This window comes from Grampus griseus, assembly GCF_964374135.1.
Source record: "Grampus griseus genome assembly, chromosome: 3".
Taxonomy (NCBI): Eukaryota; Metazoa; Chordata; class Mammalia; order Artiodactyla; family Delphinidae; genus Grampus; species Grampus griseus.
In genome coordinates this window covers 90,261,650-90,288,500 of record NC_139019.1, presented here as the reverse complement: position 1 = coordinate 90,288,500, position 26,851 = coordinate 90,261,650, and the positions used below count along the sequence as shown (strand labels likewise).

At 36.8% G+C, this 26,851-nt stretch overlaps 1 protein-coding gene across 1 annotated transcript in view; it reads right to left on the bottom strand.

The window, feature by feature from the left end:
• Positions 1 to 11,313: 11,313 nt before the first annotated feature.
• Positions 11,314 to 26,851, bottom strand: part of WDR36 (WD repeat domain 36) — a 37,700-nt gene continuing 22,162 nt past the window's right edge. The window contains exons 16-23 of the mRNA XM_082651526.1: positions 26,685 to 26,764; positions 20,613 to 20,720; positions 17,816 to 17,913; positions 17,186 to 17,331; positions 14,822 to 14,941; positions 14,553 to 14,634; positions 12,899 to 13,086; positions 11,314 to 11,775 (exon numbers count right to left, since the gene is read on the bottom strand). Coding sequence (XP_082507652.1) covers positions 11,626 to 11,775; positions 12,899 to 13,086; positions 14,553 to 14,634; positions 14,822 to 14,941; positions 17,186 to 17,331; positions 17,816 to 17,913; positions 20,613 to 20,720; positions 26,685 to 26,764 — 972 coding nt within the window. The 3' untranslated portion in view covers positions 11,314 to 11,625. The remainder of the gene's footprint in view (positions 11,776 to 12,898; positions 13,087 to 14,552; positions 14,635 to 14,821; positions 14,942 to 17,185; positions 17,332 to 17,815; positions 17,914 to 20,612; positions 20,721 to 26,684; positions 26,765 to 26,851) is intronic.

The window sequence follows — 26,851 nt, the reverse complement described above, 5'->3', positions numbered from 1 at the left end:
AAGAGTGGAGTACTAACTACAACTGGCAATTCAGTTTTCCACAGCCAACAACTTTCTGGTCACTGAAAAAGTGCCAAATGATATGGGGTTTTTAAGCAGGCACTTTTGTGGCTGCTGTTTTTGAAGGAAGGAGAGGAAGAGATATATTTTTAAGTTGCTATAATTAGGCTTAATGAGAAAAACATGGATTACTCTATATTCTATGTTATTTACATTTGTTTTCTTTAAAAACGTAGCATTTCATTTAAAAACGTAGCATTAGTTAACTGTTCCTCGAAAGTGGCGTGACATGTTTTCTCTCCTTAAAACATGTCATTTCTCTTTTTGTCACTTCTTCTTAATGGAAAGTAAAATTTATAGATATGTCTTTATTTTTAAAAGTAAACATTCTTTTTTCTGAATGTAACATATTTTCATGCAGATGATACTGAGATGGCTTTCAGTTCAATATAAACCCCTGGAAAATGTTCTAAAATCTTCCCTAGCATCTTCTTTCTGATATTAAGTTACTTAACATTTTTAGATGTGAGAAAGAGATAGAATCAGCTGTTTGCCATCCCTTGATTGAAAAGTCCTTTCCATCCTTAATTTTCACAAGGTGTTGCTGCTTACAGATGAGGTGCTGAGAAGACTGACTCATCAGCACTTTGACCACACATCCTGGACTAGACCTGAGTAAGACTGCTTTAGTTAGTGCTGAATGAACATGGGACTCTGGGAATCAGCAGAGGGCACTCTGATTCAGCCAAGGTGGGGCGATGCTATCATGGGTCTATGCATATGCCCCAAACTCATCAAAACACATACATTACATGCAATTTTTTATATCAATTATACTTCAAAAAAAAACACAACTATGTGAGCAGCTACTATGCTCATAATGACTTAGCAGAGTGAGGACCTGAGGGGGATGGGGCAGCTGAGAGCAACGAGACCACCCGGCACCACCCCTTGAGTTGAAAGGAAGTCTGGAATTTAGGCTGCTATTAAAAAGCAAATTTATACAGGAGAATACTGTCAGACCTTGTCACAAATGTCACCTTTGGCTTTAAATCTTCCCTTCTAGATTGTTTTCTAAGAGCCACATTGCTGCCAATTCTAGAAGTGTTGTGTTCATCACTCATAGCTACTCAGAAATGGTGAGCCAGGCTCACAAGGCAGAATAAGCGGGACTATTTGGACCATTTTCATCCCTTAATATCCATTCCCTTTCATTTCATGCTAAAATATTTGACCACTGTTAAATTATACACCAAATTTCATTTAAATCATATTTAACTCATAACTCAATAAGAACAATCTCCAGTAGACAATGAATGTAGTTTTTGTTTGTTTTTGGTTATTATGAACCAAAGACAGTGTCTATTGCCAATGTAACAGCAATGTCTGCCATTTCTTCCCTTCTAATAGCACCCCAATTTCATGTTTAGATAGTGCCCATTGCTCTCTTTCCCAGCCCTTGGGGATAAATCATGTTTGGTCTAAGTTAATCATTTCTCTTTATCAGTGATTGGCCAAGAGGTAGTCATGTGAGCCAGTTCTGTCCAATGATACTTAGGGAGAATCTGTTTGGGTGGTGATTAGGGGTCTTTCCTATTAAAAGAACAAAGCCTCAAAAGAATAAATAATTTTGCCGATCTCCCTCCTTTCATGCTTGGGAAGGTTTGATAGGTCTGATGTCTACAGTTGTTGGCAGGCATCCTGAGACCACAAAATGACAGATATGAGGAACTATGTTCCTGTCATAAAAATGAAGCAGGGAAAGCAGGAAAAGAAAACAAAGCAACATAAAAAACCCCCAAAACAAACAAAACCCTATGCCCTTTACAGCATCACTGAATAATTGAACCAATGTGAATAACTACCTACCTCTAGACTTCTTGATGTATGAGAAAAATAATTCCCCATTTGTTCTAATCGTGGTTAGTTGGGATTTTCTGTTACTTAATCCTCAAATCATTTATAACTGATAGAGAATTGTTTCTCCATTTAAGAGAAAGGGTGAGTGTGTTTTTATTTGTATGAAAGATAGTATTTTATTATTGTTGCTGCTGTTATTGTTGCTGGAAAGAAGGGTGTGTGCTGGACAGCCAAGGTAAGAACTATAGGGATATCTATCCTACTTTTTCACTCCAAATACCTCCTGAACATTCTTCCCACTTAAAGTCCCTGGATCCCCAACACAGAATCCAGAACCTCACTCTCTTGGCCTCCCTTGTGGCTTGGATACAGGCATGAGCCTTAGACTGTTCCCATTGGATGTGTCCACATAATATGAATTGTAAGTCATTGCCATGGAAGAGGTACTGTACAGAATCTGTTCCACTGAGAGTGGTGGCCAAGATCCCCAGCCTTCAGAGGTACCAGAGACACCCAGCACCCAGGGCTGGCCATGCAAGTGACTTGGGGTGATCTGGACATCGTTCTTAACTACAAAGGCCACAAAAGATTTGGAAAGATTCCTAATGTTCTTTTTTTTTAAATTAATTTTTATTGTAGTTACTTTACCCTAATGTTCTTTAACATTTTTTTCTGCTGAAAATAGCTAAAATTGATTCTAAACACCTGGATTGATACATTTCATTATCTTAACAATTTTTAGCACTCTTGATTTGTCACTTCATTGTCTTAGCCTAAAGTTTGCCATTTAGCCCTCACTGAACTCAACAGACCACTGATTCCAACTAAATATGACGTTGAATGGGATCTCAAAACCTGACAGCTGCCCTGGCCCCAGTGGCCCTCTCAGAGAATCTAAGAGCAGTACTGATTCATATTCCATATCTTGGAACATCAGGTTTTAAGGCATTTTCAGATATGAGCATAAGGTATTGCATAGTTTATGCTAGCACCTCTTGGTGAGGTTATGTATTTCTTTAGCCAATTAATAAGGGCAGTAATTCTCAGCATTTTTGGTCTCAGGACTTCTTTACTCTTAAAACTTATAAAGGGCCTCACCAAGCTTTAGTTATATAGATTATACCTATTAATATTCCTGTATTTGAAATACCGAGATCAGAAAGAGGCAACTAACTTTTGAGTCTTATTACTAAAATGGTTTTTTGTAATATTTTGCTGACCCCCTGAAAGGATTTCAGGAACCCCCAGGGAACTGTATCACGCTATGAAAACCATGGAATTAGGTATTTATTGTACACCTGTTGTGTGCACAACACTGAAATGGACTTTATACCAAATTTGGAAGTTCAGCTGAAGGTGACAGCACAAACAGAGGCAGATCTATGAGAACATGACTGTCATGTTAACAGAAGAGGAGGAAACCAACCAGGTAGAGCAATTTGAAGATAACGGAAAACAATGAGAGACACTTTCCCATATGATCTAAATTTACCCTAAGTGTCTCTGGGCAATGCTCTTTGTTCAGGGGTTTTGCTACATAAGAACTATAAGAAAAAGGCCTTTTGTTTCAAATAAAGAATAATTTTTTAAGGCTTAGTATTTTTTAAAGATAAACTTGGTTTCAAGCAATACAAGGTGTGGTATATTTGTTGTGAGACTGTTACTTCCCAGCAGGAAGGAGAATGGTAATTTCCTTCCGTGGGCTCTGGTAAAGGGTAAAGAGATAAGCTAATGTGATACTGTGTCTCTATAAGACATTTAGTTCATGAGGAACCAAGTGGGTTATTTCTTTCTGCTTACCGCTGAAGAACAGTGAAACTCTCAGCCCCAATATTCCTCAAGCTTTCTGGGAAACTTCAGGCACGCACCACCATTTATTTAGGTGTGGATCTCTTTTGCCAGTTGTCCTTCCCACCACTTCCTGGAAGAACTCCAGGCTCAGCCCAACGCCAGGTGAGTCATGGACACTTCCATGGGTCTCCTACATCCCAGCTCATGTCAACCAAATGCCGAGAGAAGACGGGAACTGGAGAGTATCACCTCCTCTCAAAGAGCCCATGCTAGGGACTTGCATCCCCAAGCGAGTGTCATCAGCTCAAGTTTGAAGGTCTGGGTGAAGGTCCAGTAATTAGGGCAGCAAGCACAGTTGTAGCTCCAGTGGTGCTTTCCGGGAGGAAATGCAATTCTGGCCAGCCACATAGAATATCTGTGCATAACAGGATGTATGTACATTTGGGTGGATGGGTGTTAAGCTATATACATAAATTTTATTTGAAAAACTAAATGAAGAGTAAAAAATAAAGTAAAATAGAGTAAAAGAAACCAAACAAACACCTAAATATAGAGTACTGAAATGTAAGCATACAACACCCAGAATCAACATTTTATCCGATTTTGTCTAATTTTAAGTAAAAATACATAAAATATTGCAGAAAAGTTCGTTTCCTTTGTACTTAGTTCAAGGACCATTGGTCTCCACACTCTCCCTGAGGTAACAAAGAGCATGTGGCCACCCCTGACTTTCCACTGCCTTTTTCATCTCCCCTTGGTCTCTGAATTCTTGTCTCTCTCTACTCCACCACTCCTCTGGCCACCCACGTCTTTTTTTTTAAGTTTTTTTTTTTTCCCCGGTACGCGGGTCTCTCACTGCCGTGGCCTCTCCCGCCGCGGAGCACAGGCTCCGGACGCGCAGGCTCAGCGGCCATGGCTCAGGGGCCCAGCCGCTCCGCGGCATGTGGGATCTCCCCAGACCGGGAAAAGCCCGTGTCCCCTGCATCGGCAGGCGGACTCTCAACCACTGCGCCACCAGCGAAGCCCCACCCACCTCTCTTTGAGCTCTCCTGACAGTTGTCCTCTTCTCCACGCAGCCTGCCCGGCCTCACAGAGGCAGATGTTCTCCTCCTGTGTGGCTCATGTCTTGGAGTTTGGGGTCAAGTTGCCTTATTTGCGTCGGTATCTCCAACACCTTGTCCAACACCACATAGGACTGTGAATGAACCACTGAGGAAAGGTAATGGGATGGACTGAGGGAAGCACACGGTCCCCACGTGTACCTACTATTTCCTCACCCGTTACAGTCCCCGCCCTTCACCTCACCTTGTCACCGCAGCAACAGGCATCCTGTCTCCACCTTCCCTTCAGGTCATACTGTGTCCAGTGTGCCAAGAGCGAACACTGGCACCCAGCCGCCTGGGGAGTGGCCCTCAGATCCATGAGCCCAGTCTAACAAGTGGGGCCGGGCTGATGCCTCGCTTCCGCTTCCGCTTCCTCAAATCTGGCCGACTGGTACCAACCCGTTGTCTCCAGAGAACGAAGAGGTGGCGTCTTCTGAGAAAAAACGTAGGTTTTTCCCCCCCTTAATTATTTAATCTCATTATATGCATTGCTTTTCTAAGTTATAACCAAATTCTTTGTTAAAAAAGAACCGCAGCGAAAGAGCAAAAAGGCGTTTCCTCACGTCGTACTCTCTCTCACGTAGGCTTAGAAGCTGCTTGAGACCTTCTGTCAGGCGCGCACGCACGCACGCACACGGGGTCTGCGCTTTGTAACAAACTCCGGGCAGTCGCTGGTTTTGCGAACTGTGGAGGCTTAGAAACGGTCTCTTTTGTCTTTGCACTAAAAGAGAGCAAAGGAAAATGGCCAACCAAGAGATTTTGAAAGAATGGTGAGTTAAAACCCAGCCCCACAAGGACCAGAGTCCTTGTATGTTTTGTTTTCTGAAGTAGTTCAAGAGCATAAAACAGCACCTGAGACAGAGTAGGTGCTAAGTGAGTAGCATTTGATGAGGCAGAATGAGTAAGTCAGTGACTGAAGGAAGGAGCGAAACACTGTACTGGGTGGGGAGGCTGTCACCTTTTCGTATGTTATACTGCTTAAGAGACCCAATCAACAGGGTAAGGTGAATCCAGGCCGGAAAATCCTCGCACCTGCCACTAATTCGGTCCCTGTGCTTGCATAATATTTACTCTAGACAGCAGGGTGTGGCTAGGAGTGAAGAAACAAAGCTAGAGTTATGGGATAGAGGCCAGAATTGGAAAGTTCGGGTAGGGAAAAAGAGCCAAAATAAGTTGTAGCTGGTTAGTCAGAGACAGTGGAAAAAATTAAAATGGTAACAAAGCCTTTTGATTTGAAATATACATTCCTGGCTGTAATAGAAAATAAATGATATTGCTAAAAATTATTTGTCTGGGATTTGTGCCATTCTTTTTTCCCATGAACATTAAATCATTGTTATCTGCATGTCTGTGTAGATAAATCACTTTAAAAGGAGATGAAAACTAATGAATACTTATGTACTCCTTTAGAGATATTTAGTAGAATTCAGCTGTAATTGGAAATTAGCATAATTGGAATTGGAAATTCAGCCTACAGTACAGACACTGAAAAAAATCCCACAGAATTCTCAATTTCATCCTAAACCGTCATGCCACTGGATTCAGGGGTTGGGGGAAACAAATTTACCAAATAAAAAGTATCTCAGTGTCTTTCACATTAGTTTAGGCTCTTTTGAATACACATTTTGTGAAATTTTATTTTCAAATTATCCACTAAGGCTTGCTTTCTTCTCAGTGGTTCAATCCACTCCCTTCTCCTTTCCAAGATGGCATGTGGATAAAAACCTTCTGTGTTGCCAGATCCTTTCCTTCTCCCTCCACCCACCACTGTCATCCCATTTAGCCTGTGCCTTAAGTCTCAGGTAGCCTTCCAGCTCACCCTGGCCTAGGATGGTGCAGTTACACTCTGCTATGGGGTCATGGCTCACTGTGTCACAGTGGCTCTGCAGCCAGCCTGTGGACACTATACTCTCAGCTCTCCCTCGTTCCTCTCGTGAACAGGTGGAAAGTTCAGAGCTCTCCAGATGTCACCCACAGTCATGGAAAACTGTGATCTGTTACAGGCCTCTCTCCCTCTGCCTAAATATATCACCATACAGTCACCCTTAACTATGGTTCAAAGTTTAAGTAGGCTCATTGAAATTCTGTTTCAGGATTTGTTTAAAGATAATCACTTTCTAATTAGATTAAGTGGAAAATATGTAAATTCAGAGCTGCTGGCAGCTGTATTTTTTCAAGTTTTGATCGCTTATATTCCCAGCACAAATAAGATCCTGGCACATACTAAGTTCTCAATAAATATCTGATGAATCAGGGAATGAAGAGAGACCTTGACTGAACAGTTAACCATAATGAGAATAAAAAGGAGAGATGGAGAAAGGGACTAATTCCTATGGAACCCATGGATCCATCAATAGGTAAAGCCAATTTTTATCCCTGGACTTTGCAGATACTCATGTATTTGAGTTAGGTTTTGGTCACTTGCAACCTAGTAATTAATAAAAAGGCATAATCCTAATATAATTTACACTAATAAATTTGAAAATCTAGATTAAAGTCATGATTTGTAAGGAAAATATAGTTTACCAACATTGGCTTGAGAAGAGCCAGGAAGTCCAATTAGTTCAGTAACCACAGAAAAAATTAAGTAGGTAAAAATCACCATATAATAAAGACTTTATGCAAGGTTTTTTTCCCTTTTGACTAGACAAGTTTAAAAAAATATATCAAGGATAGCTGAATTCCATGAAGCAAACAAATGCACCAGTTTCATCTCACTTATAAAAAGTTCTATTCCAGAAATAAAAATGACTCAGTGTTAGAAATCTTTGAATAAAATTCACCAATTACAACAATTAAAGATAATGATTTTCCAATATATGCTGAAAAAAACACTTGATAAAATTCTATACCTCTAGTTTAAATTTTTTAAAGTAGCAAATTAATAATAAAGTAGAACTTAACCAAGGATATCTACCAGAAATTCAGAGCATACATTATCCTTAATGATGGAACACTAAAAGCATTTCCACTAAAGTAACAACACAAAAATCTCTGCTAAGCACTGCTAGTATCCAACATTCTATGCCAGATTGCTAAAGCAATCCTAACTAAAAACAAGTGAAATATGAATACTGGATAGAAAATAAAGGCCAATCAATTGAAGAAGATGGGATTCTCTTGGATTTTCTAAGACTATACTGACAAACTTTTTTTTTTTTTTTTTTGCAGTACGCGGGCCTCTCACTGTTGTGTCTTCTCCCGTTGTGGAGCACAGGCTCTGGACGCGCAGGCTCAGCGGCCATGGCTCACGGGCCTAGCCGCTCCGTGGCATGTGGGATCTTCCTGGACCGGGGCATGAACGCGTGTCCCCTGCATTGGCAGGCGGACTCTTAACCACTCTGCCACCAGGGAAGCCCTATACTGACAAACTTTTAAGAGTTCTGCAGTGTCATAAAAGATCAACACATAAAAAGAAAATTGCTTTTACCATGACAGCAATAACCAACTATAAAATATATTAGGAAAAGTATATTTCACTGTAACAACAAAAATAAAATCCCCAGAAAAGAGTGTGTCAAAAAAATGTATGATTATATAAAGAAATCTTATGAAATCAAGAGAAGCCCACTCCTGGTTTAATGAAGATATAGAGTTTTCTCAAAAAGAAATACTATTGTATGGTTGACCCTTGAACAACATGGGTTTGAACTGTGTGCGTCACTTATACATGTTTTTTTTCAGTAGTATATACTACAGTACTACAAAATCTGCAGTTAGTTGAATCCACAATGCAGAACCAGATATGGAGAAACCACAGGTATGGAGAGCCAACTATAAATTATGCTCAGATTTTGACTGCATGGAAGGTTGGCACCCCTAACCCCCGCCTGTTTAAGGGTCAACTGTAATTCTTTTCAAATCAATACTATAAATTTGCTGCAACTAAAATCAAAACTTCAAAAAGATATGCTCACCAATAGCCAAAAATTTTTGAAAAACATTAGGAATGCTTTACCCCCATCTCTGAAAACATACCAGAAACTATAAGCAATGCATTATTTATTAGGAATATTAAATACCTTAATTAGAGAATTTAACACATAATAAAACAGCATCCCAAATCAGTAAAAATGAACTTCAAATGGTTTTTGGACTTTTGAATAAGTGTAGCCCTGTTCCTTGCACTCTTCACAGAAATCAATTCCAGATGGAGATCTGGATGCATACATAATTATCTTAAAAGAAAATAAAGAATATGCTCTATATTTTGAAATAAAAGTCATAAAAATACTTACCAATTTTACTATATATAAAACATCTCTTTAAAAGAGACACCAAAAGTAAAGCTAAAGACTTAAGTGACCAACTGGGAGAAAACATTGCAGCAGTCATAAAAGACTAATATCTATCCAAACTATATGAAAAGCTCCTAACAAATCCATGAGATAAAAAGACAAATCCTTCAACAGAAAAATGAGCAGTGTTGGCAAAAGGCAATTCACATGTCTAAAATAAATATATGAAAAGATGCCCATCTTCACTAGTCAGTTTTTTTAATATAAACAATAAAAATGGTAATTTTTACCTATTAGATTAATAAAAAAAATTTAAAAATCTAAATCAAATGGGATTTGATTAGGGATATGGGGAGCAGGTACTCATTCCTTGCTGAGAAGCTGTAAATTGCTACCAGTCATTTTGGAAGCCAAATGAAGTATCTCTTTAAAACTGCCTAACTCTGGCCCAGCAATTCAAAGCTTAGGCACACTAGAGAAATCCCTATATGCACATAGTCATACAGGATGACATTCTTTCAGCATTGTTTGTAAACAAAAAATGAAAGGGAAACTACCCTAGTGTCCATTATAGAGTAAATAGCTTGTGGCACACTATATAAATGTAAACAGGTGAGATTAGGTGAGACTATACTCAAGTAAAGAAATCACATAGAAAAGTTGAATGATATACATATATTTATGTAAAAACTGAAGCTATACATTTTATTTCCTGTAGCTATACATAACATGTATATATATTCACAGAAAAAGGTCTAGATGGAAGGTTAACAACTGTTACTTCTAGGGAGGTATTGGGATTGAAGGTGACTATAAAAAATAGACTTGTTGGGCTTCCCTGGTGGCACAGTGGTTGAGAGTCCGCCTGCTGATGCAGGGGACACGGGTTCGTGCCCCGGTCCGGGAAGATCCCACATGCCGCGGAGTGGCTGGGCCCGTGAACCATGGCCACTGAGCCTGTGCGTCCGGAGCCTGTGCTCCACAAAAAAAGGACTTGTGTTTGATGGTTTTACAAGTAAAATGTAGTCATATACTACACTTGTAATTTAAAATGTAAAGAAAAAGCAATATGCACAGAATGATACATTTTAAGAAAAAATATACACAAAAAATTATCCTTTGTATTTCTTTCTCCCTCCCTTCCTCGATGGCAAACATACAGGAAAGGTTTTAGAAGATTACCTGCCAAAATGATGCTTTAATACTATCTAAAGCTATCTCCAATAAAAACAATACACTCAACTCCTCTATTCTCACCTGAAAAAGAAAGCTCAGTTCAAGATTTGTCACAGCAATACAATTTCAGTTTAGAACTCTTGTTTTAGGTATTTACAGTCTTCACATTGTACATAATTGTATACTGAAATTTTGCCATATCTTTAGAATATAGTATTTGGGGCAAGGGGAAATACAGTTTTTAAAGTTACAACTTACATCATTACTAACATTTAAGTCGATGGCTTAAGTTTATATACATTTCTAAAAGAACAAAGTACCAAACCAGATTGGCTTACTTCCTCAGCCATTTACTAATTCTACCTTTCACCATTAAACAAAAACACTTTGATAGTTAAAGTTATCGTTGATCATCTCCTTGTGAGGACTATTCCTTCTGGAGATTATTCTGTAAAGCTACATCCTAATCAGAATAGAATAGTATTGGTGTTCAAATACAACCAGCTGAATTTTACGAATGACACTACTTTTGAGTGTAAAAACTAACAAGTTTTTAGAACAGTGTGCTTTTGAGAATTGCTTACTTTTAATTCACATATTGAAATCTTGAACCACAAAAACAATGACGATGAGAAAAAAAGGTACCAGAACTATCTGGTTTCACAATGGTTATGACAGAAAAGTACAGTCAGCAGTGTCTTCCCAAATAAAAAGGTCATCAGTGGGGAAGAAAAACCTTTGAAGGATATCTTCAATGGAATTCGGAATTTCCCTCACCTATCCTAGGTATCTGTTCAACTGCCTCCTATAGCAAGTTGCCTTGTGAAAGTGCCTCTCATATAAAAGAATAAAAGAATAAGTTCCTTTAGAAAGGCCACAATGTAGAGAAGACTAACTAGGCCAGTGTTAGAAAATCTGGATCTGTTTCTGAGATCCTGAGCAGACCTCAGCAGTTTCCTCTTCTGCAATGCAAGAGGGCTGCACTGTCTGACACACCTTCTGGCTCTAACTATGTTTTCATCAAAGGCCACCAAGGAAGGAAACATGCCTTTTTACCTTATAACATGAAGGCATTTTCATAACTGTTTTATGTATTGGTTCTATCTTCAGTGTAGTTCAGCAATATTCTACATTAAACACCCAGCGTACCTCATATGTTACAAATATTCAAAAAACACGAGCTTGGTGATGACAATTCAAAAGAAGTCATATCCAAGTAACTGATGTGAAGAGACTCAGAAAATAAATCATTTGAGAATACTCTTTATATCTTTAAAACAAAAAATAGGTATACTTTTATTTCAAGAAAGTATTCAGCATTTAAAGTGGAGAATGACGGACTAGTTGGTAGTGCTGGCATTTATTTTCTTTTCACATTGACACTTGGAAAACAAGGTTGTAAGTTAAACTCAATCTCTTTAATATAAAAGTCTTTATTTAGTCACCTAAGTTTATTTTTACAACAAAGCACTTTTAATGTAATTTAAAACACACATGCTTTGATTGAAGAGTGATTGTAAATGGATCCAGTTTTCTTCCAACTGTGATGACAACTTAGTCATTTCCTCTAGAAGTACTGGCTCTGAAGGAAGCATTTTAAGGTGTAACTGAAAAGAAAAATGATAGTTGAACATTTAATTTAAGAAAATTAAAATTTTGTTTATTCTGGATTTAACTGTTTTACCAAGGAAGCTCAGAAGGTACTATTCTTAATTTTTTTTCTTAAATGCTGATTTATTACCATCTCCCATCTCCCTCTCCTCTATTATGAGTTCCTTTATGGTACTGTCACTCTTTTAATAGAATTCAAGTGGTCATCACTCTCCTCCACATAAGGACAGTCCTGATACAGATCCAGAAACAAGGTCCCAGTTCTAACACTAAATCTGTATTTCTGTGCTTCTTTTAAGTTTCTCCTTTCATAGTAACCCATTGTTAATGAATGACCTATGGGCCCTTTGCTTTATTTTCTAAAGATTTAAGTAAACATATTCAGGAAGGTAAATTTGGGAAAGAATATAGAAACAATTTATGGCATTTCTATTTTTAATTCTACATACTACTTTTCAAATAATTTAAAATAATTGCATCAAGTGAAAAGTTGTTTTAGATATTTATGGGATAAATGAAGAATCATATCTGCTATTACTGAAAATCAGCATCATCTACCTCCTTCAATACATTATACTACTGAGATAAACATGAGTTCTCTATTATATTAGTCATAAAAGCAACTGTCATTGTCAAATCATTTGAAACTCCTTCAACCAGGATAGAAGTAAATATTTTGATTTCAACAGTAGAAAAAACAAAACAAAAAATAAACATAAAACCTGACTCTCTTCATGATCATTAAAAAAAAGTCTGCCAAAATGTAACTACATTAAAAAGTTAAGTTTAGTATACTGATCAAATGGATGACACATAAAAGGAGGTTGAGTCAAAATTGTGTTAAAAAACAAAAGCCAACAAAAAACAATTACAAGCTGCTGTACTATCCAGCCATCCAGTATGGTAGTCACTAGGCACAGGAAGCTATTTAAATTAATTAAATTTCTATAAAGTGAAAAATTCAGTTTCTCAGTCACATTAGCCACAATTCAAGTGCTCAGTAGCCACACACGGTAAGTGTGGATATGGAACGTTTCCATCTTTGCAGCAAGTTCTATCAGACAGCACTACTCTAGAGGAGGGCAAGCTGCGAAGTACTTTTTTATATATTAGACTTACCTTTAAAAACAACGCAAGGTATGCCTGGGCTAACTCAAAGTCACGCTTTTTGTCCAACATCATCCTGATCATTTTCAAGAAGCTCTTCATAACTTCTACAGAACCACCACAATCAGGAGACAAACTTCGCAGCTCTGTTTCAATTCCTGACGGGCCTAATTCTTTCAGAAGGTTAAGAGCAGCTTCATCTACATTAAGTTTTAATAAGTATCCAGTTATTATCTACAGTCATTTCTTTTAGGAAACTAGTTTACATTTCAAACCCAACATATACTTAAATTGCACACGAAATTACTTCTATGGCTTTTTTTTTTTTTTTTGCGGTACGCAGGCCTCTCACCATTGTGGCCTCTCCATTGCGGAGCACAGGCTCCGGACGCGCAGGCTCAGCGGCCATGGCTCACGGGCCCAGCCGCTCCGAGGCACGTGGGATCCTCCTGCCCCGGGGCACGAACCCGTGTCCCCTGCATCGGCAGGCGGACTCTCAACCACTGCGCCACCAGGGAAGCCCTATGGCTTAATTTTTGTTTTGCATTTTCAGTAAGCTTTTTTCCTATTAAGGCTGTTAAAATCTAATGAATACCTAGCAACAGACATTTTAATATGCTCATGAATCAGTCAAACAAATCCAAATGTAAGAAGGCTACAGAGGTATACGCCAAGTTATTAATAGTATTTGCCACTGGCAACAAGATGAGGTGAGGGAATTTATTTTTCTTTCTTTCTATCATTATAAAAATACCACATGATTATTAAGAAACATTAACACTACAGAAATATATATGGGGAAAGACTCCACCCTAATCTTACCCACCCCAAATCTACTTCATTTCCCTAGAAGTAAGCACTCTTGTTTCATACGCATCCTATGAAAACATATTCTATACACTTACAAATTTTATACGAGGTATTTGATATTAACAATGGCAATGACTATGCTTTTAGCTTTCTGAAAAGGAAGAACACCAATGACAAAAGTCTAATACGTTTTACTTTCTGTTCTTCAGTATATATTAAATAGTAGTGCTTTTTTTCTTTGTTCCCCCATAAATATAACAAGTTACTCCCTGTTTAATCCTGCTCTTCTTTAGCCATCAGTACCATTCTTTGACTTTTGCCAGTGTGCACTCGAGTGACAGTGGTATGAAAACAAAGCATTTGGATCAGAAAACAAGAGTATAAGTCAAACAGGAGAAGGTGATTTTTGTTAATTGCTTACAGCTCTTACTATCATTATTAGCTACAGTCCATAGCTTTCAAAGTTTAAATCTATTAAAACACTCAATGAATTTTAAAATTACCTTTTTATGTGATAATTTGGTAATATCTGAAATTATCTAAGACAAAAGTCTCTGCTGTATTGCAAACTATATTGCAAACTGTATTTGTAAGTAAAAACAAAAGCAAAAAAAAATCCAATTTTCCATAAAGAATGAAAGGTTCTCAAAAGATTATTATAATCTCAATATCATCTGAGTTTAGTGTCACTCATTTAATACAACACAAAGCTAAAACTACTTAAGATTAAAACCAAATTTCAGTCCTTCTGGTTTTTACTTTCAGCTACTGAGAAATCTAATATTTCACTCAATTCTCTTCATATAAAGTAAAATAAACTGAAATACTTGGTAAAATATTTTATAATTTAACTTACATTTATTATTTACCAGTCCTTCCTCAAGTTTCAAGCAGAAATCTGATTTTTGAGCCAAAATTCCAAGATTTACCACTTTAGACTTAAACAAAAACAAATAAACATTATTCAAAAACCATAAATGTAACAGAAAATTTATAGTTTATAATTAAAAGCTATCAGTAATTTACTCTATATCTGTAAAACTGGGTCTTGGTTAAAACTACAAATGTAAAACACAAAATACGCACCCCATATACTTAGAATGCTCCCTCCAATTTGCTTCTTACCTGTTGAGGATCACTATTTTGTTCAGGTGCAGCATACCTGGGTACAAGGCCAGGAACTGTTGGAATAAAAAACGGTGCTGATTTGGGTACTTTCGGTGGTTCCTTTGGTTTATTCTTTTTCTAATTAAGAGAAAATGAGAAAAGGAAAAAAGACTAGTAAGTAATTAAGTATTTAATTCCCACTTAATTTTTTAAAAGTCCAAAAAGTAAAGAAAGGGATGAAACTTTTTCAGACTAGTTTGCTAAAATAAAATCCCAACCAACCAAAACCACAGATATCCTTAAACTGGGATTCCCAGTGCAAACCTCCAGTATTCTTGCTGATACGGCAGAAGGAAAATGACAGGGTTCAGGAGAAGCTCTAAGGCAAAAACAGCCCATTTTCCTGAAACATGAATATTTACGTGAAGAAGTAACAAGTAATTTTGAACTTCCTTTTTATTGAAATACAACCTTTTCTGCAAAATGGGCTAGAAAGCAAAATTTACATAAATGCTCAACAGTTTTTCAAGTATCTTTTCTCCAAAAGAAATTTGGAGCCAGAGTTAGACTCCACCATTAGAAGTAATTTGGTGAAATTTTTCTGTGAAGCATGGCCCTCATTCTTCTATTTTGTTGGAATTTTTATTTTTCCTTCGTACTTTGTGCTTTTAAAAAGAGAATACTGTTGCTCATTTATAAAATATTTCAAGTGTTAGCAAAATTCTATCATGAAAACCTCTCTTGGAATTCCCACTGACAGAATTCAGTTTTGGTGACTACATTGTTACAGATCACTATCTCGAGCATATGGTAAACTGCCTAATAAAGGAGTCGCACAATTTTACCTTACACTATTCCTCTTCCATTCTTTAGGAACCCTGGGGAGTTGCTTTCTGAAAGAAAGCCAGGGATACTTGTGGCCTCCTGGAGGCACAGCATAAAAGAAAGTTGTTACATGAAAGCCAGACGAAGCACTGCCACTAGCAATGAAAGCACAGCCCTTCTTTGTGATGGTAGAAAGTATAGTAAAAGTCACAGTTACTCTTCTAACTCATTGTTCTTGAGTTAGAAGGCAGACAGTCACTGAGTTGTAAATAAAAACAAAGGGCTTTGGAGAAGTTCCACAGGGCTCTGGAAATCACCTAATTTCATAAAGAAAACCTAAAGTAGAAAAGTTACCCATAGGACAAAAATAAAAATTCTAACCTCTTTCATTCAGAAGGAAATAAAAATATTGGAGGTGTTAGCATATTTCTCTCATAAAGAGCATTCACTCAGGTTTCTGGATGTTTTTATGCAGAACAAACTATATCTGAGCAGCAGATATTTTGTCCCTTTACGGCTGACAAACTAGACAACATAATGGAGAGATTATGTGCCAGGACAGCATACCTTTATGCTGATGCCCAATCTTTCAAAAAGTGAGCAAGTAAAAAGAAGCACTTTTAAATTCTGTGAGTCAAATTAACATGTGAAAACCTCTCTTTTCTTACCCAAGACACACACAACTTTTCTTGTTATTAGTTACAAAAATACTTGCCGCACCTTGTCATAGTTATGTCAGTGTTCCTTACACTTTTTTTTTAATGCCAGCCCTTAATGTGACTTAGTACACTTAGTACACACATAACCTCTGGTGACTGTATGCATTTCATAAAACAATACTTACCCTAATTATCAAAGGACAGTCTCTGAAATTTTCTACTTTAGTCTATACCTCTGTACCTTTCAATTGATTTTGCTACTCACAAATAGGGGTCATGAAACATGCTTTTAAAAAATTAATTTATGCCATAATTGTCCATTTTTAATGTAAAATTGTAAACTCAAGGACAAAGGGCCTAAGTTTTTTTCCACTGCTGTCTCAGGACACTACCCCGTACCTAGTTCATATTAAATTATGTGCCTGAACCCAACAGCAAATCTTCTTATAGCTGACAGAGCAGGGTGTGGTATGATAAAGGGTGACTGAAGCTTACTTTTAAAAAGGCCAGTGAAAGTATTCTAATCCCCAAAATGTCTAGGAATAGAAACATCACACATTATGGCAATATTTTTTTTTTCTTATTTCAGAAGTTAAAAAAGTAATTTATTAGGCTGGGCTTAAAACATCCAATTTCTAATAGCTCTGTAGTTGCAGGCTATACTTTTGCTATATCCAAAGGTCCTTGATTGCCCTCAAAGTTGATACATATAGAGAGAGAAAATCTTGCGATAATCATACTAGATTAAACAGCATTTAACCAAATGGTATTCTCTTTACTACCTTAGGCATCACCTGCTCCTCCTAAAGCCCTCAAAGTAAGGGAAGCTACCTCTACTAAAGAAAATACTTTTGGAATGTGTCTTTAGGGGCCAATATTAAGTGTACTATAGTATTACCTTAATAACATCAAGATTTAGAAGATTTTTCCACCGGGATTCAGGAAGTAGTGACAGAGTCACCAGCTGCTCATTCAACTGTTCTGGGGAGTCATACTCTATCATTTCATTACTTGGTTCTGTGGTTTCTTCTAATAATTCTACATCTTAAAACAAAAAATTTTCAGGTAAAACAAATTAATGCTGAATGAGATTTTTACCATATAAAAGCAAATTAGTTCATTCTAAATGAACTAATTAGTTCATTTAGAACTAATTAGTTCCATTAGTATTTCATAACATGTTCACTCAATATAGCCTTGTAAAATCTTTCTATTTATTTAGTTCATCTTCTTATTTTCTCATATTAACTACAGTTCCCATCACCAGACTCAAAACATTTCTCCACTGGTATACTATATCAATATCTATATATTATATCAATACATATACTATACTATACTATACTAATATATTATATCAATACATCAATTATATCTTTGCATAAATTCATGAAGTCATTCAAAATATTTCATATGAGCTAAAAAATACTTTGATTGAATGCATTAAATTTTGCCTTCAGTATCAATATCCTGCACGTTAGGTTTATTATATTACACTTCAAAAACTACTTTACTATTTTGTGATTACCTTGGGTTTGACAAGTACCAGGAAGCATCACTACTGAAGGAACATAATCTGTGGGAAGTGGCCGTAATGAAACAACTGAATACAGGGAAATATTGGACCTGAGAAACAAAAACATATGCAATATTGTAAAACTTATAAAAATATGTTCAGGGAAACTTCAATTACTGGTAATAATCTCCACAACCTTGAACTTGGCTATAAATTCTTATCACTTGTAAGTTAAAAAAAGATCTCAAAAATAGATAGTATTAATTTGAAAATGCTGATTCATATCATAGATGTCATCACAAGAAAGGTGTGCATACACATTATTAAAGGAGTCTTTCTTCCTAATGTAGCACAAAAAACTATTGGGTTGGCCAAAATGTTCGTTCGTTTTCTCCCCTAAGATGGCTCTAGCAGCACTTAGTTGTCTTCAACTTCATTCGAAACAATTTTGTTAGGTTGTATGTGACAGCTGTCATATCAGCGTGCATTTAAAAAAAGACTTAGCAAATTGGTGAATTTTTGTGTAGCCATTTTAATATTGAAAATGGACCAAAAAAAGCAACATTTTTGGCATATTATGCTTTATTATTTCAAGAAAGGTAAAAATGCAACCAAAATGCAAAAAAAAGATTTGCACAGTGTATGGAGAAGGTGCCTTGACTGATAGAACGTGTCAAAAGTGGTTTGCGAAGTTCTGTGCTGGAGATTTCTTGCTGGATGATGCCCCACTGTCAGGTGGACCAGTTAAAGTTGATAGCGATCAAATAGAGACATTAATTGAAGACAGTCAACGTTATACTAGGCAGGAGATAGCCAACATACTCAAAATGTCCAAATCAAGCATTGAAAATCATTTGCACCAGCTTGGTTATGTTAATCGCTTTGATGTTTCTGTTCCATGTAAGTTAAGCGAAAAAAACCTTGATCGTATTTCCGCATATGTTTCTCTACTTAAACGTAAAACGTTTTAAAAACATTCCGTTTTTAAAAGAAATTGTGACAGGCGATGAAAAGTGGAACTGTACAATAATGTGGAACAGAAAAGATCGTGGGGCAAGCGAAATGAACCACCATCAACCACACCAAAGGCCGGTCTTCATCCAAAGGTGATGTTGTATGTATGGTGGGAATGGAAGGGAGTCCTCTATTATGAGGTCCTTCCAGGAAACCAAACAATTAATTCCAACAAGTACTGCTCCCAATTGTACCAACTGAAAGCAGCACTCGACGAAAAGCATCCAGAATTAGTCAACAGAAAACACATAATCGTCCATCAGGATAACGCAAGACTGCATTTGTTTCTTTGATGACCAGCAAAAACTGTTACAGCTTGGCTGAGAAGTTCTAATTCATCTGTCGTATTCATCAGACAATGCACCTTCGGATTTCCATTTATTTCGGTCTTTACAAAATTCTCTTAATGGAAAAAATTTCAATTCCTTGAAAGACTGAAAAGGCACCTGGAACAATTCTTTGCTCAAAAAGACAAAAAGCTTTGGGAAGGTGGAATTAGGAAGCTGCCTGAAAAATGGCAGAAGGTAGTGGAACAAAAGGGTGAATACATTGTTCAATAAAGTTCTTGGTAAAAAATGAAAAATGTGTCTTTTATTTTTACTTAAAAACTGAAGGCACTTTTTGGCCAACCCAATATTTATTTGAGAGATCAGTAATGGCTAATACTTTTATAAGGTAACATAACATCCATATATTTATGTTGCTTTGACAAATGGCAACCTTCATGTAAGGAAATTATAAATGAAGTAAAGATGGACTGAGAGAATTAAGTCAGAGAGAGAATATGCTGAACAGATTCTTGGGGGGTTGCTGAACAATCATGGATTTCTCCTTTCTAGAATGGTCCTCTAAGTGCTACCTGACCCTGCACCATGGCCTTGGATGACTAATCAAGATGTGGATACCTGTCCCAAAGTGGGCTAATCACATTCTGTCTCCCAAACATAATGAATCTGGAATGGAAAATAAAAATTGGAAATATCAGATTCTGAGTTAATAGCTGTACTATATGCTCTTGTTGCTGAGGGACCACAGCTACCATTCTTCTCTTGTCTCGATTGTTCAAGCCTCAAAGATTCCAGGAGATACCCCATTTTGCTTATTAAGATGGCCAGAATCTGTTTCTATTATATAGTGAATTTACTTTCATATCCTAAAAAGCCAATAAGAAAATCTTGTAATTAGAAAAGGAATTCATTTTTTCCTCTTCCTCAATAATGAGTTAAAAGAATTAGGCATCTAAACTCAGAAAACAAACAAAAAATTTTCTAGACCCAGATAATGGATCATTTATTTTGAACTCTTCTATGTTCATCACCATTAGAAGACCACCATTAAGATCTGTACATGGCTATGAAAAGTTATGCAACTAAAATGAATCTTAGAAAGCATTCAGCCCATACTTATGCCTTATTTTATAGATAAAGGAGTCTGAAGTTGAGAAGTGACTAGCCAAGGTCATAAAGGGGTATTGAGGCAGTGGCAGGAAGACCAGCCTGGCTGGGGATATCCCTTTTCTAAGATTTTTAAACTCACTTATCCTTTCCGCAAATAAAAGCCAAATAGTATAACAGATAAAAATCAATCATGTGGTTTAGAATACACACTTGAGCAAAGCTATCTAAATTATCAAGCAGATGTTGACTTAGTCATAGACTTATGGTGAACTATGTGACATTTCCATTTTATAAGTTAAAAAAAAAACCTAAAGGGCAATGTTAGCAACTATGATTGTCTGACAATATCGTCTTCCTTTTCCTTCTTACCCCAAAGAGAACTGTATACAAGAACTTACCATAGATAAATTCCAAGGTGGTCTACATGGGAAGTGGCCAGAAAGTCTCCAGTAGGGGACATAGTAACATTAAGAGGAGCTGAGTCCAACAAAAAGCTGTCTATAAGGCTATAGAAAGAATCAAGATGTTAAAATATTTGAACTCTACCAAAAGGATATAATTCACAAAATACATTTTTGCTCTAAAAACAAAGGGTAAGAGATGCAGAAATTTTTTTTTAAATCACCAACACCAGAAAGTCATCACTAACAAAGAGCTTTGTTAACTAAGTTACTATGTGAAAATAATCTCCTTAATGAGAACGACCCAGAGCAGAGCACTAAATAGACCAATTAACTGGAGAGAGTTTCATCAACAGGGAGAATACAGGAGGAAATGCTGTTTTTCTGGAATGCCATTTTGGCAGACTTGGAAACAATTCTAAAGATGTCACACGTTTAAAATAGATTATCAGTACTCTCCTGTATTTGTTATTTCAGTAAAATAATAAAAGGTGTAGGCAACAGAAGAAAGTAATAAAATCATTATAAATAATAAGGGAATGGTAGTAGAAAAAAAATTTGAGCAATTCTGTTTTTCAAATAGGTAACCATGCTATATATGAAACATGAAAATTCAGTCTATAGAGCATAACCATAAAGCAGCACTAGTCTCACAGCTTCAAAAAGCTATGAGCAGGGGTTGAAATTGGGGAGGAAAAGGGAGCAATCACACTCAAGAAGAAGACTCAGAATAGGCTTCTCAGAAAACAGTGTATGAGGTGAGCCTTACAAATGGACAGGAATTCAATGGATGTTGATGGTAAAGAAAGCATCTTCTGGATGAGGGAAATGTGGAGGGCAAGGTGAGGGAAAATACTGTCTAGCGAGGAGTGCAGTTTGGTCTTGAATACCAAACATCTGAGTTTGTTTTTGTCTTTTAATAAATGGAAAGTCACTCCAGGCTTTTGAGCAGATAGTGCTGTAATCTTCACTTTCATAAGAAAATCTGCTAGCAGAATGTAGAATATATCTGAACAGAAAGAACAGTGAGATTATGGTAGTAGTCATCTAACAAGCAGTGAAGATTTGAACTAGGATGGTGGAAGCAGGAAATCTAACGAGGTGAATTTAAGGAGCAAAAGGAAGGCCTAACACATTGGCATCTTGCAGAAGAGGCTTCTTAGGCTGGCTAAGAGTGTGAATACCTTGTATACTTTAAGAGGAGTATACTGGTTTTAATCAGGGCTGTTTTAAAAACTACTTTACTCACTGAAGCCAATACATTATCCATGAGAAGGCATGGCAAGATGACTGAAGCTCAGAATCTACATTAAATAAACCAAATTATTTCAAGAAAGCAAATGACAGGAGTTAACACCTTTTTTAGTGCTCCATGCTAGGAAGTATCCTGAGCACTTGTGCCTACTAATTTAATCCTCACAACCCTATGAGGGAGATCTGTCCTAACTATACACATTAGAAAAATGAGGCCCAGTAAGACTTAAAAACTTGCTCAAGGTAGAAAGTAACTGAGCCATATCTGTCACCAAGCAGTCTGCACGCTTAATCACTATAAGCTCAGTAAAACCATTATGGAAACTAAAGGTACGACAGTTTGATAGCACACACACCCAAAAGATGCCTACACTGGTGATTCATGAAGCACACTCTGAGCAGCTCAAGATGAAGACTTTCCAATGGACGCATTAAATGACTTATCCATGATAAAATCTCTCTCAATGTGTTCACAGAGTGATTAACAATGTGAACCTTAACTAGGTAGTAGGACAAGACTAAATTTAGGAGCACTACAAACAAACCAAAGTGTGCTCAGGACAATGACTGATGTTTAATTTTCACTTATGGGTAAAAAAGAGTAATAATCTGTCTGATTTCTGCTCAACCCTTCTTTGGAAACTCACAAGAACAGCTGCTCTTGCGGATCAAAGGAATTGAGGAGCAGGACGATTGCTAAACACTTATTATAACCAGAGACTGTAAAATTATTTGTTAATTCATTTAATGCAAACAACCCAGAGCAGAGACTTTATCTCCATGTATACTGATGATTAAACCTAAACTCAGCAATTTCAGATCTTACCATTTCTTCTTTGTCTTAATAGTTGTTCACTACAAGTGTAAGTGTGTGAGGGGTGAAACTCCCTAACATGTTCAGAATCTATCTGTTAAAAAGAGAAATCTACTGCTTGAGCAAATTTATTTTACTTGATACTATAATTGCTTTGGCAAATTCATTGTGCAATGTGACTTCCACAGCTGTTGTGTGTGGGTAGGCTGGCCTTCCATTATGTAAAAGCATCAAACTGAGGAAGGTGGTTTCCACATCCATAGCATATTTTACATGACCAAATTAGTTCATAAAGCTTAAGTCTACAGGCTTAATCCCAGACCTAACTACCATATAGTCTCCTGCTAATCCTACAGAATGAAGTCTCAGGTAAATTATGTTTTTTGAGAGAAAAACTGAAAAAAATTCCCATTTTAAGGGATCATATTTTCAAGTACAAAGCTCCTCATAAACAGAAGTAACATTAACCCACTTCTGATTATATTCTAAACAAATGCAGAGAATGTCTAGATGTTCAATCTCCAGAGTGACGGAATCACCTTACAAAGGAAACTTTAATGAACAGAATAAAGGGATAGTTTTGCCTCAGTGAGAAATGCAAAACAATGTTCTACTGCAATTATTCTCATGTAATGCTCCTCAGAAAGCAAGGTCAGGTGAATGAGACAGAAAAAAAATGCAAAATTCTATTAAAACTATTTAATTTTATATTTTTCTCACCCCCAAAAGAGTTCAACCTAAACTTCTAGGAGATTAAAAGCAACTAGAAATTACAGGTGGTAGTGGTAGGGGATGACAGATAATTTCAGGGATAAAAAATTTCAACTCTGGGGACTTCCCTGGTAGTGCAGTGGTTAAGAATCTGCCTGCCAATGCAGGGGACACGGGTTTCAATCCCGGGTCCAGGAAGATCCCACATGCCACAGAGCAACTAAGCCCATGCACCACAACTGCTGAGCCTGTGCTAAAGCAGTATTTTATCAAAATAATAAAAATTAAAAAAAAGAAATTAAAAAAAATTTCAACTCTGCTTCTCTGAGAATCCTACAAACACAAGAAAATTTTCAGCACTTAAACAAAAAAACCTTTACAGTAAACAGTTCAGTACCTATGCAATTTGTTTTAATTATTTTTTTGGATGCATTGGGTCTTCGTTGCTGCATGCAGGCTTTCCCTAGTTGCGGCAAGCGGGGGCTACTCTTTGTTGCGGCGCGCGGGCTTCTCATTGCTGTGGCTTCTCTTGTTGTGGAGCATGGGCTCTAGGCACACGGGCTTCAGTAGCTCTGGGGCGTGAGCCAGTAGTTGTGGCTCACGGGCTCCACAACACAGGCTCAGCAGTTGTGGTGCATAGACTTAGCTGCTCTGCGGCATGTGGGACCTTCCTGGACCAGGGCTCGAACCCGTGTCCCCTGCATTGGCAGGTGGACTCTTAATCACTGCACCACCAAGTAGTCCCTGCAATTTGTTTTAGATAGGCACAATTCCAGATGGATACATCTGTATGTTACCACACACACCAAAGGTTTACTCATACGTATCACTTTTTAGCCTTCGTAATGAGTATATTCATTCTTTACATATTTAACATGTAAATGATAAAACTGCTTACTGAAGAAAAAACTAGGACTCTCCAAAGGTTGCCATACTAATTATGTTTAAAACAAATAGGGGAAATCAAAAAACCCAACAGAGGACTTCCCTGGTGGTCAAGTGGGTAAGACACTACGCTCCCAATGCAGGGGGCCTGGGTTCAATCCCTGGTCGGGGAACTAGATCCTGCATGCATACTACAACTAAGAGCCCGCATGCCGCAACTAAGAAGTCCACATGCCTCAGTGAAGATCCTGTGTGCCGCAACTACGACCCAGCACAGCCAAGATTAAAAAAAATAAATATTAAAACAAAAACAAAAAAACCCAACAGTTACCTATGGTTGTATGGTGAAATACTGATCCTTACTTCCTTACTATCTTCTACATCAAGAAAACCAAATCATCCTTAGAACATATGACACAACCCAAGCAAGGCTGATATTACAACTATTGGGAAATGTCTTTCCCCTATGCTTATTACAGCAAAATCTCATTAACAAACTATGTCGCCTTGGGCAAATCACTTAACTTCTCTCTGAGCCTCCGTTTCCTCATTTGTAAAACAGGACTAAAAAACAGTACCTATACCTAATAGGATATGAGAAAAGACGAAAAATAAAAGCATATCAAGTGCATAGCAGCTCATGGTAAATGTTAGCTTGGCTGCAGTTAGGCAGCAGCAGTTGTATGATACTGCTTTTCAACCTTTCTCATTTGCTCCACTTCAAATCTTAACCAAAAAAGTAGTTTTTTCTTTATTAAAAATATACTTTGGTCCAATCATTATATTTTCTTTAAACAATCCCTATGTGACTCACTTCTTGCTCTGGTGTTTCTCCCAGCTTAATGCTTTTGTATTCACTTAAAATTGCCTGTGTTCACTGAAAAATAAGATACCAGAGTTGAAAATCTATCGGATTTGAATCTGTTCATCTTTTTACTAAAATAAGAAATTCAGCAAAAAAGGCTAATGCTGAGTCAAAGACTGGTGGCTTTGAACGCTACTTTCAGATCCTAATTCTTCCATTCCAAAAAAACCTTACCACTTTAAAAAAATATTTTGCTAGTGTAGTACTACTGAACATTAACCTGTCTCTCCCATCTAATAATGTGAACTTAAACTACTAAAAAGGAAAATGAAAAGGGCATTGTGTCAACTCTATTTTCTGTACAACTTTCCTACTGTAAAGTAATTCAAATTATAATGTTCACTTTTAGATAGAAGCAAAAGTCCAAGAAGCAAAAGACTAATCAATATTTCTACTGGTACCTTTAGAAAAAAGTTGTGTTTTTTTTTTTTTAATTAAGAAAGTACCAACTTGAGGTGAATGTTTTGAAGCTGAAGGACACAGGCAACTAATTATATTTTGCTTTACTCTAAGTACAAAAGAGACCCACCTGTGGACCAAATTCCCTAGTTATTAGAGTTGGACCCATTAGTGACACTCTTGCTGTGCATATTTCCAAATCCAGTATGTATGCTGTATAGACAGCTTTGCCTCATTCCTTTATCAAACTTAAAGGGAAATAAGTACATCAGCGTTTTTCCTTTCTAAAGGTCAAATTGCTTTCAGGTATGAGCTTATCTAATTCCTGAGAAAGAAGAGTAGTAGAATTGGACAAAACTTAGTTTAGGAACATTTCAAAAGATTGAAAAGTACTAGCTTCCTTCTCATCTTTCTCACGTATCTCTTTTCTTATGGTATGTTCCTTTTCCCATCACTCCTTTCAAACTCAATCTAAGCAATTCTATGTTAAGTGATATGATTTCAAATTGTATCTATTCCTACATAATTTTTAACAACAAAGTACTCTCTCTCTCAAATTACTGAACAGAATTAATGTTTTTTCTTCAAGTGCTGTTTTAGTAGCACGTTTCAACCTATGCCAGATTTCTGAACACTGTTGGGTTTTACCTAAATCTTAAGACACACATTTTCAGTACTTGAAGGTATCTAAATGTCTTTTTTCAAGATTTATGTTAGAGACAGGAAATATATAATACACACAAAGCAAAGTGTTCTGACCTCTTAACTAAATTCAGTATCAACAACAACAACAAAAACAAAAAAATACTCAAAATAAAGTTTGTAGTCCTAAAGTATGATCTCTACTTTGGAGTATCAAAAAGGCCAAATGTGCTTTCTTAAGGTTTATGCAACTCACTTCTATATCTCAATTTTGTAGGAGTAGAGAACCTAAGAGGTTGGATTTTCCTATTATCTTTTATGGCACTAATCTCTGCTGTTTGAGATAAAAAACACTACAAGGATAAAATATAGTCAGGTTAGAAAAACTCCCCAAATATATTCACATTCTAAAAGTACATAATCCATTAACAGGTAAAAGTCACATGTAATGACAATGACTGAGAAAACCTCAGATAAGGTTAGAGATTTAAAAACTCACCATCCAGATGGAAGGTCCCAAGTTCTAATAGAGCAATCCATTGAAGCACTTATTAACCAACGACCATCAGGACTGAAAGCCTTTAAATAAAAAAAAAAAAAAGAATACATATATAAATATATGTGTGTGTATATGTATGTATTTCTGTATGTATGTTTGTGTCTGTA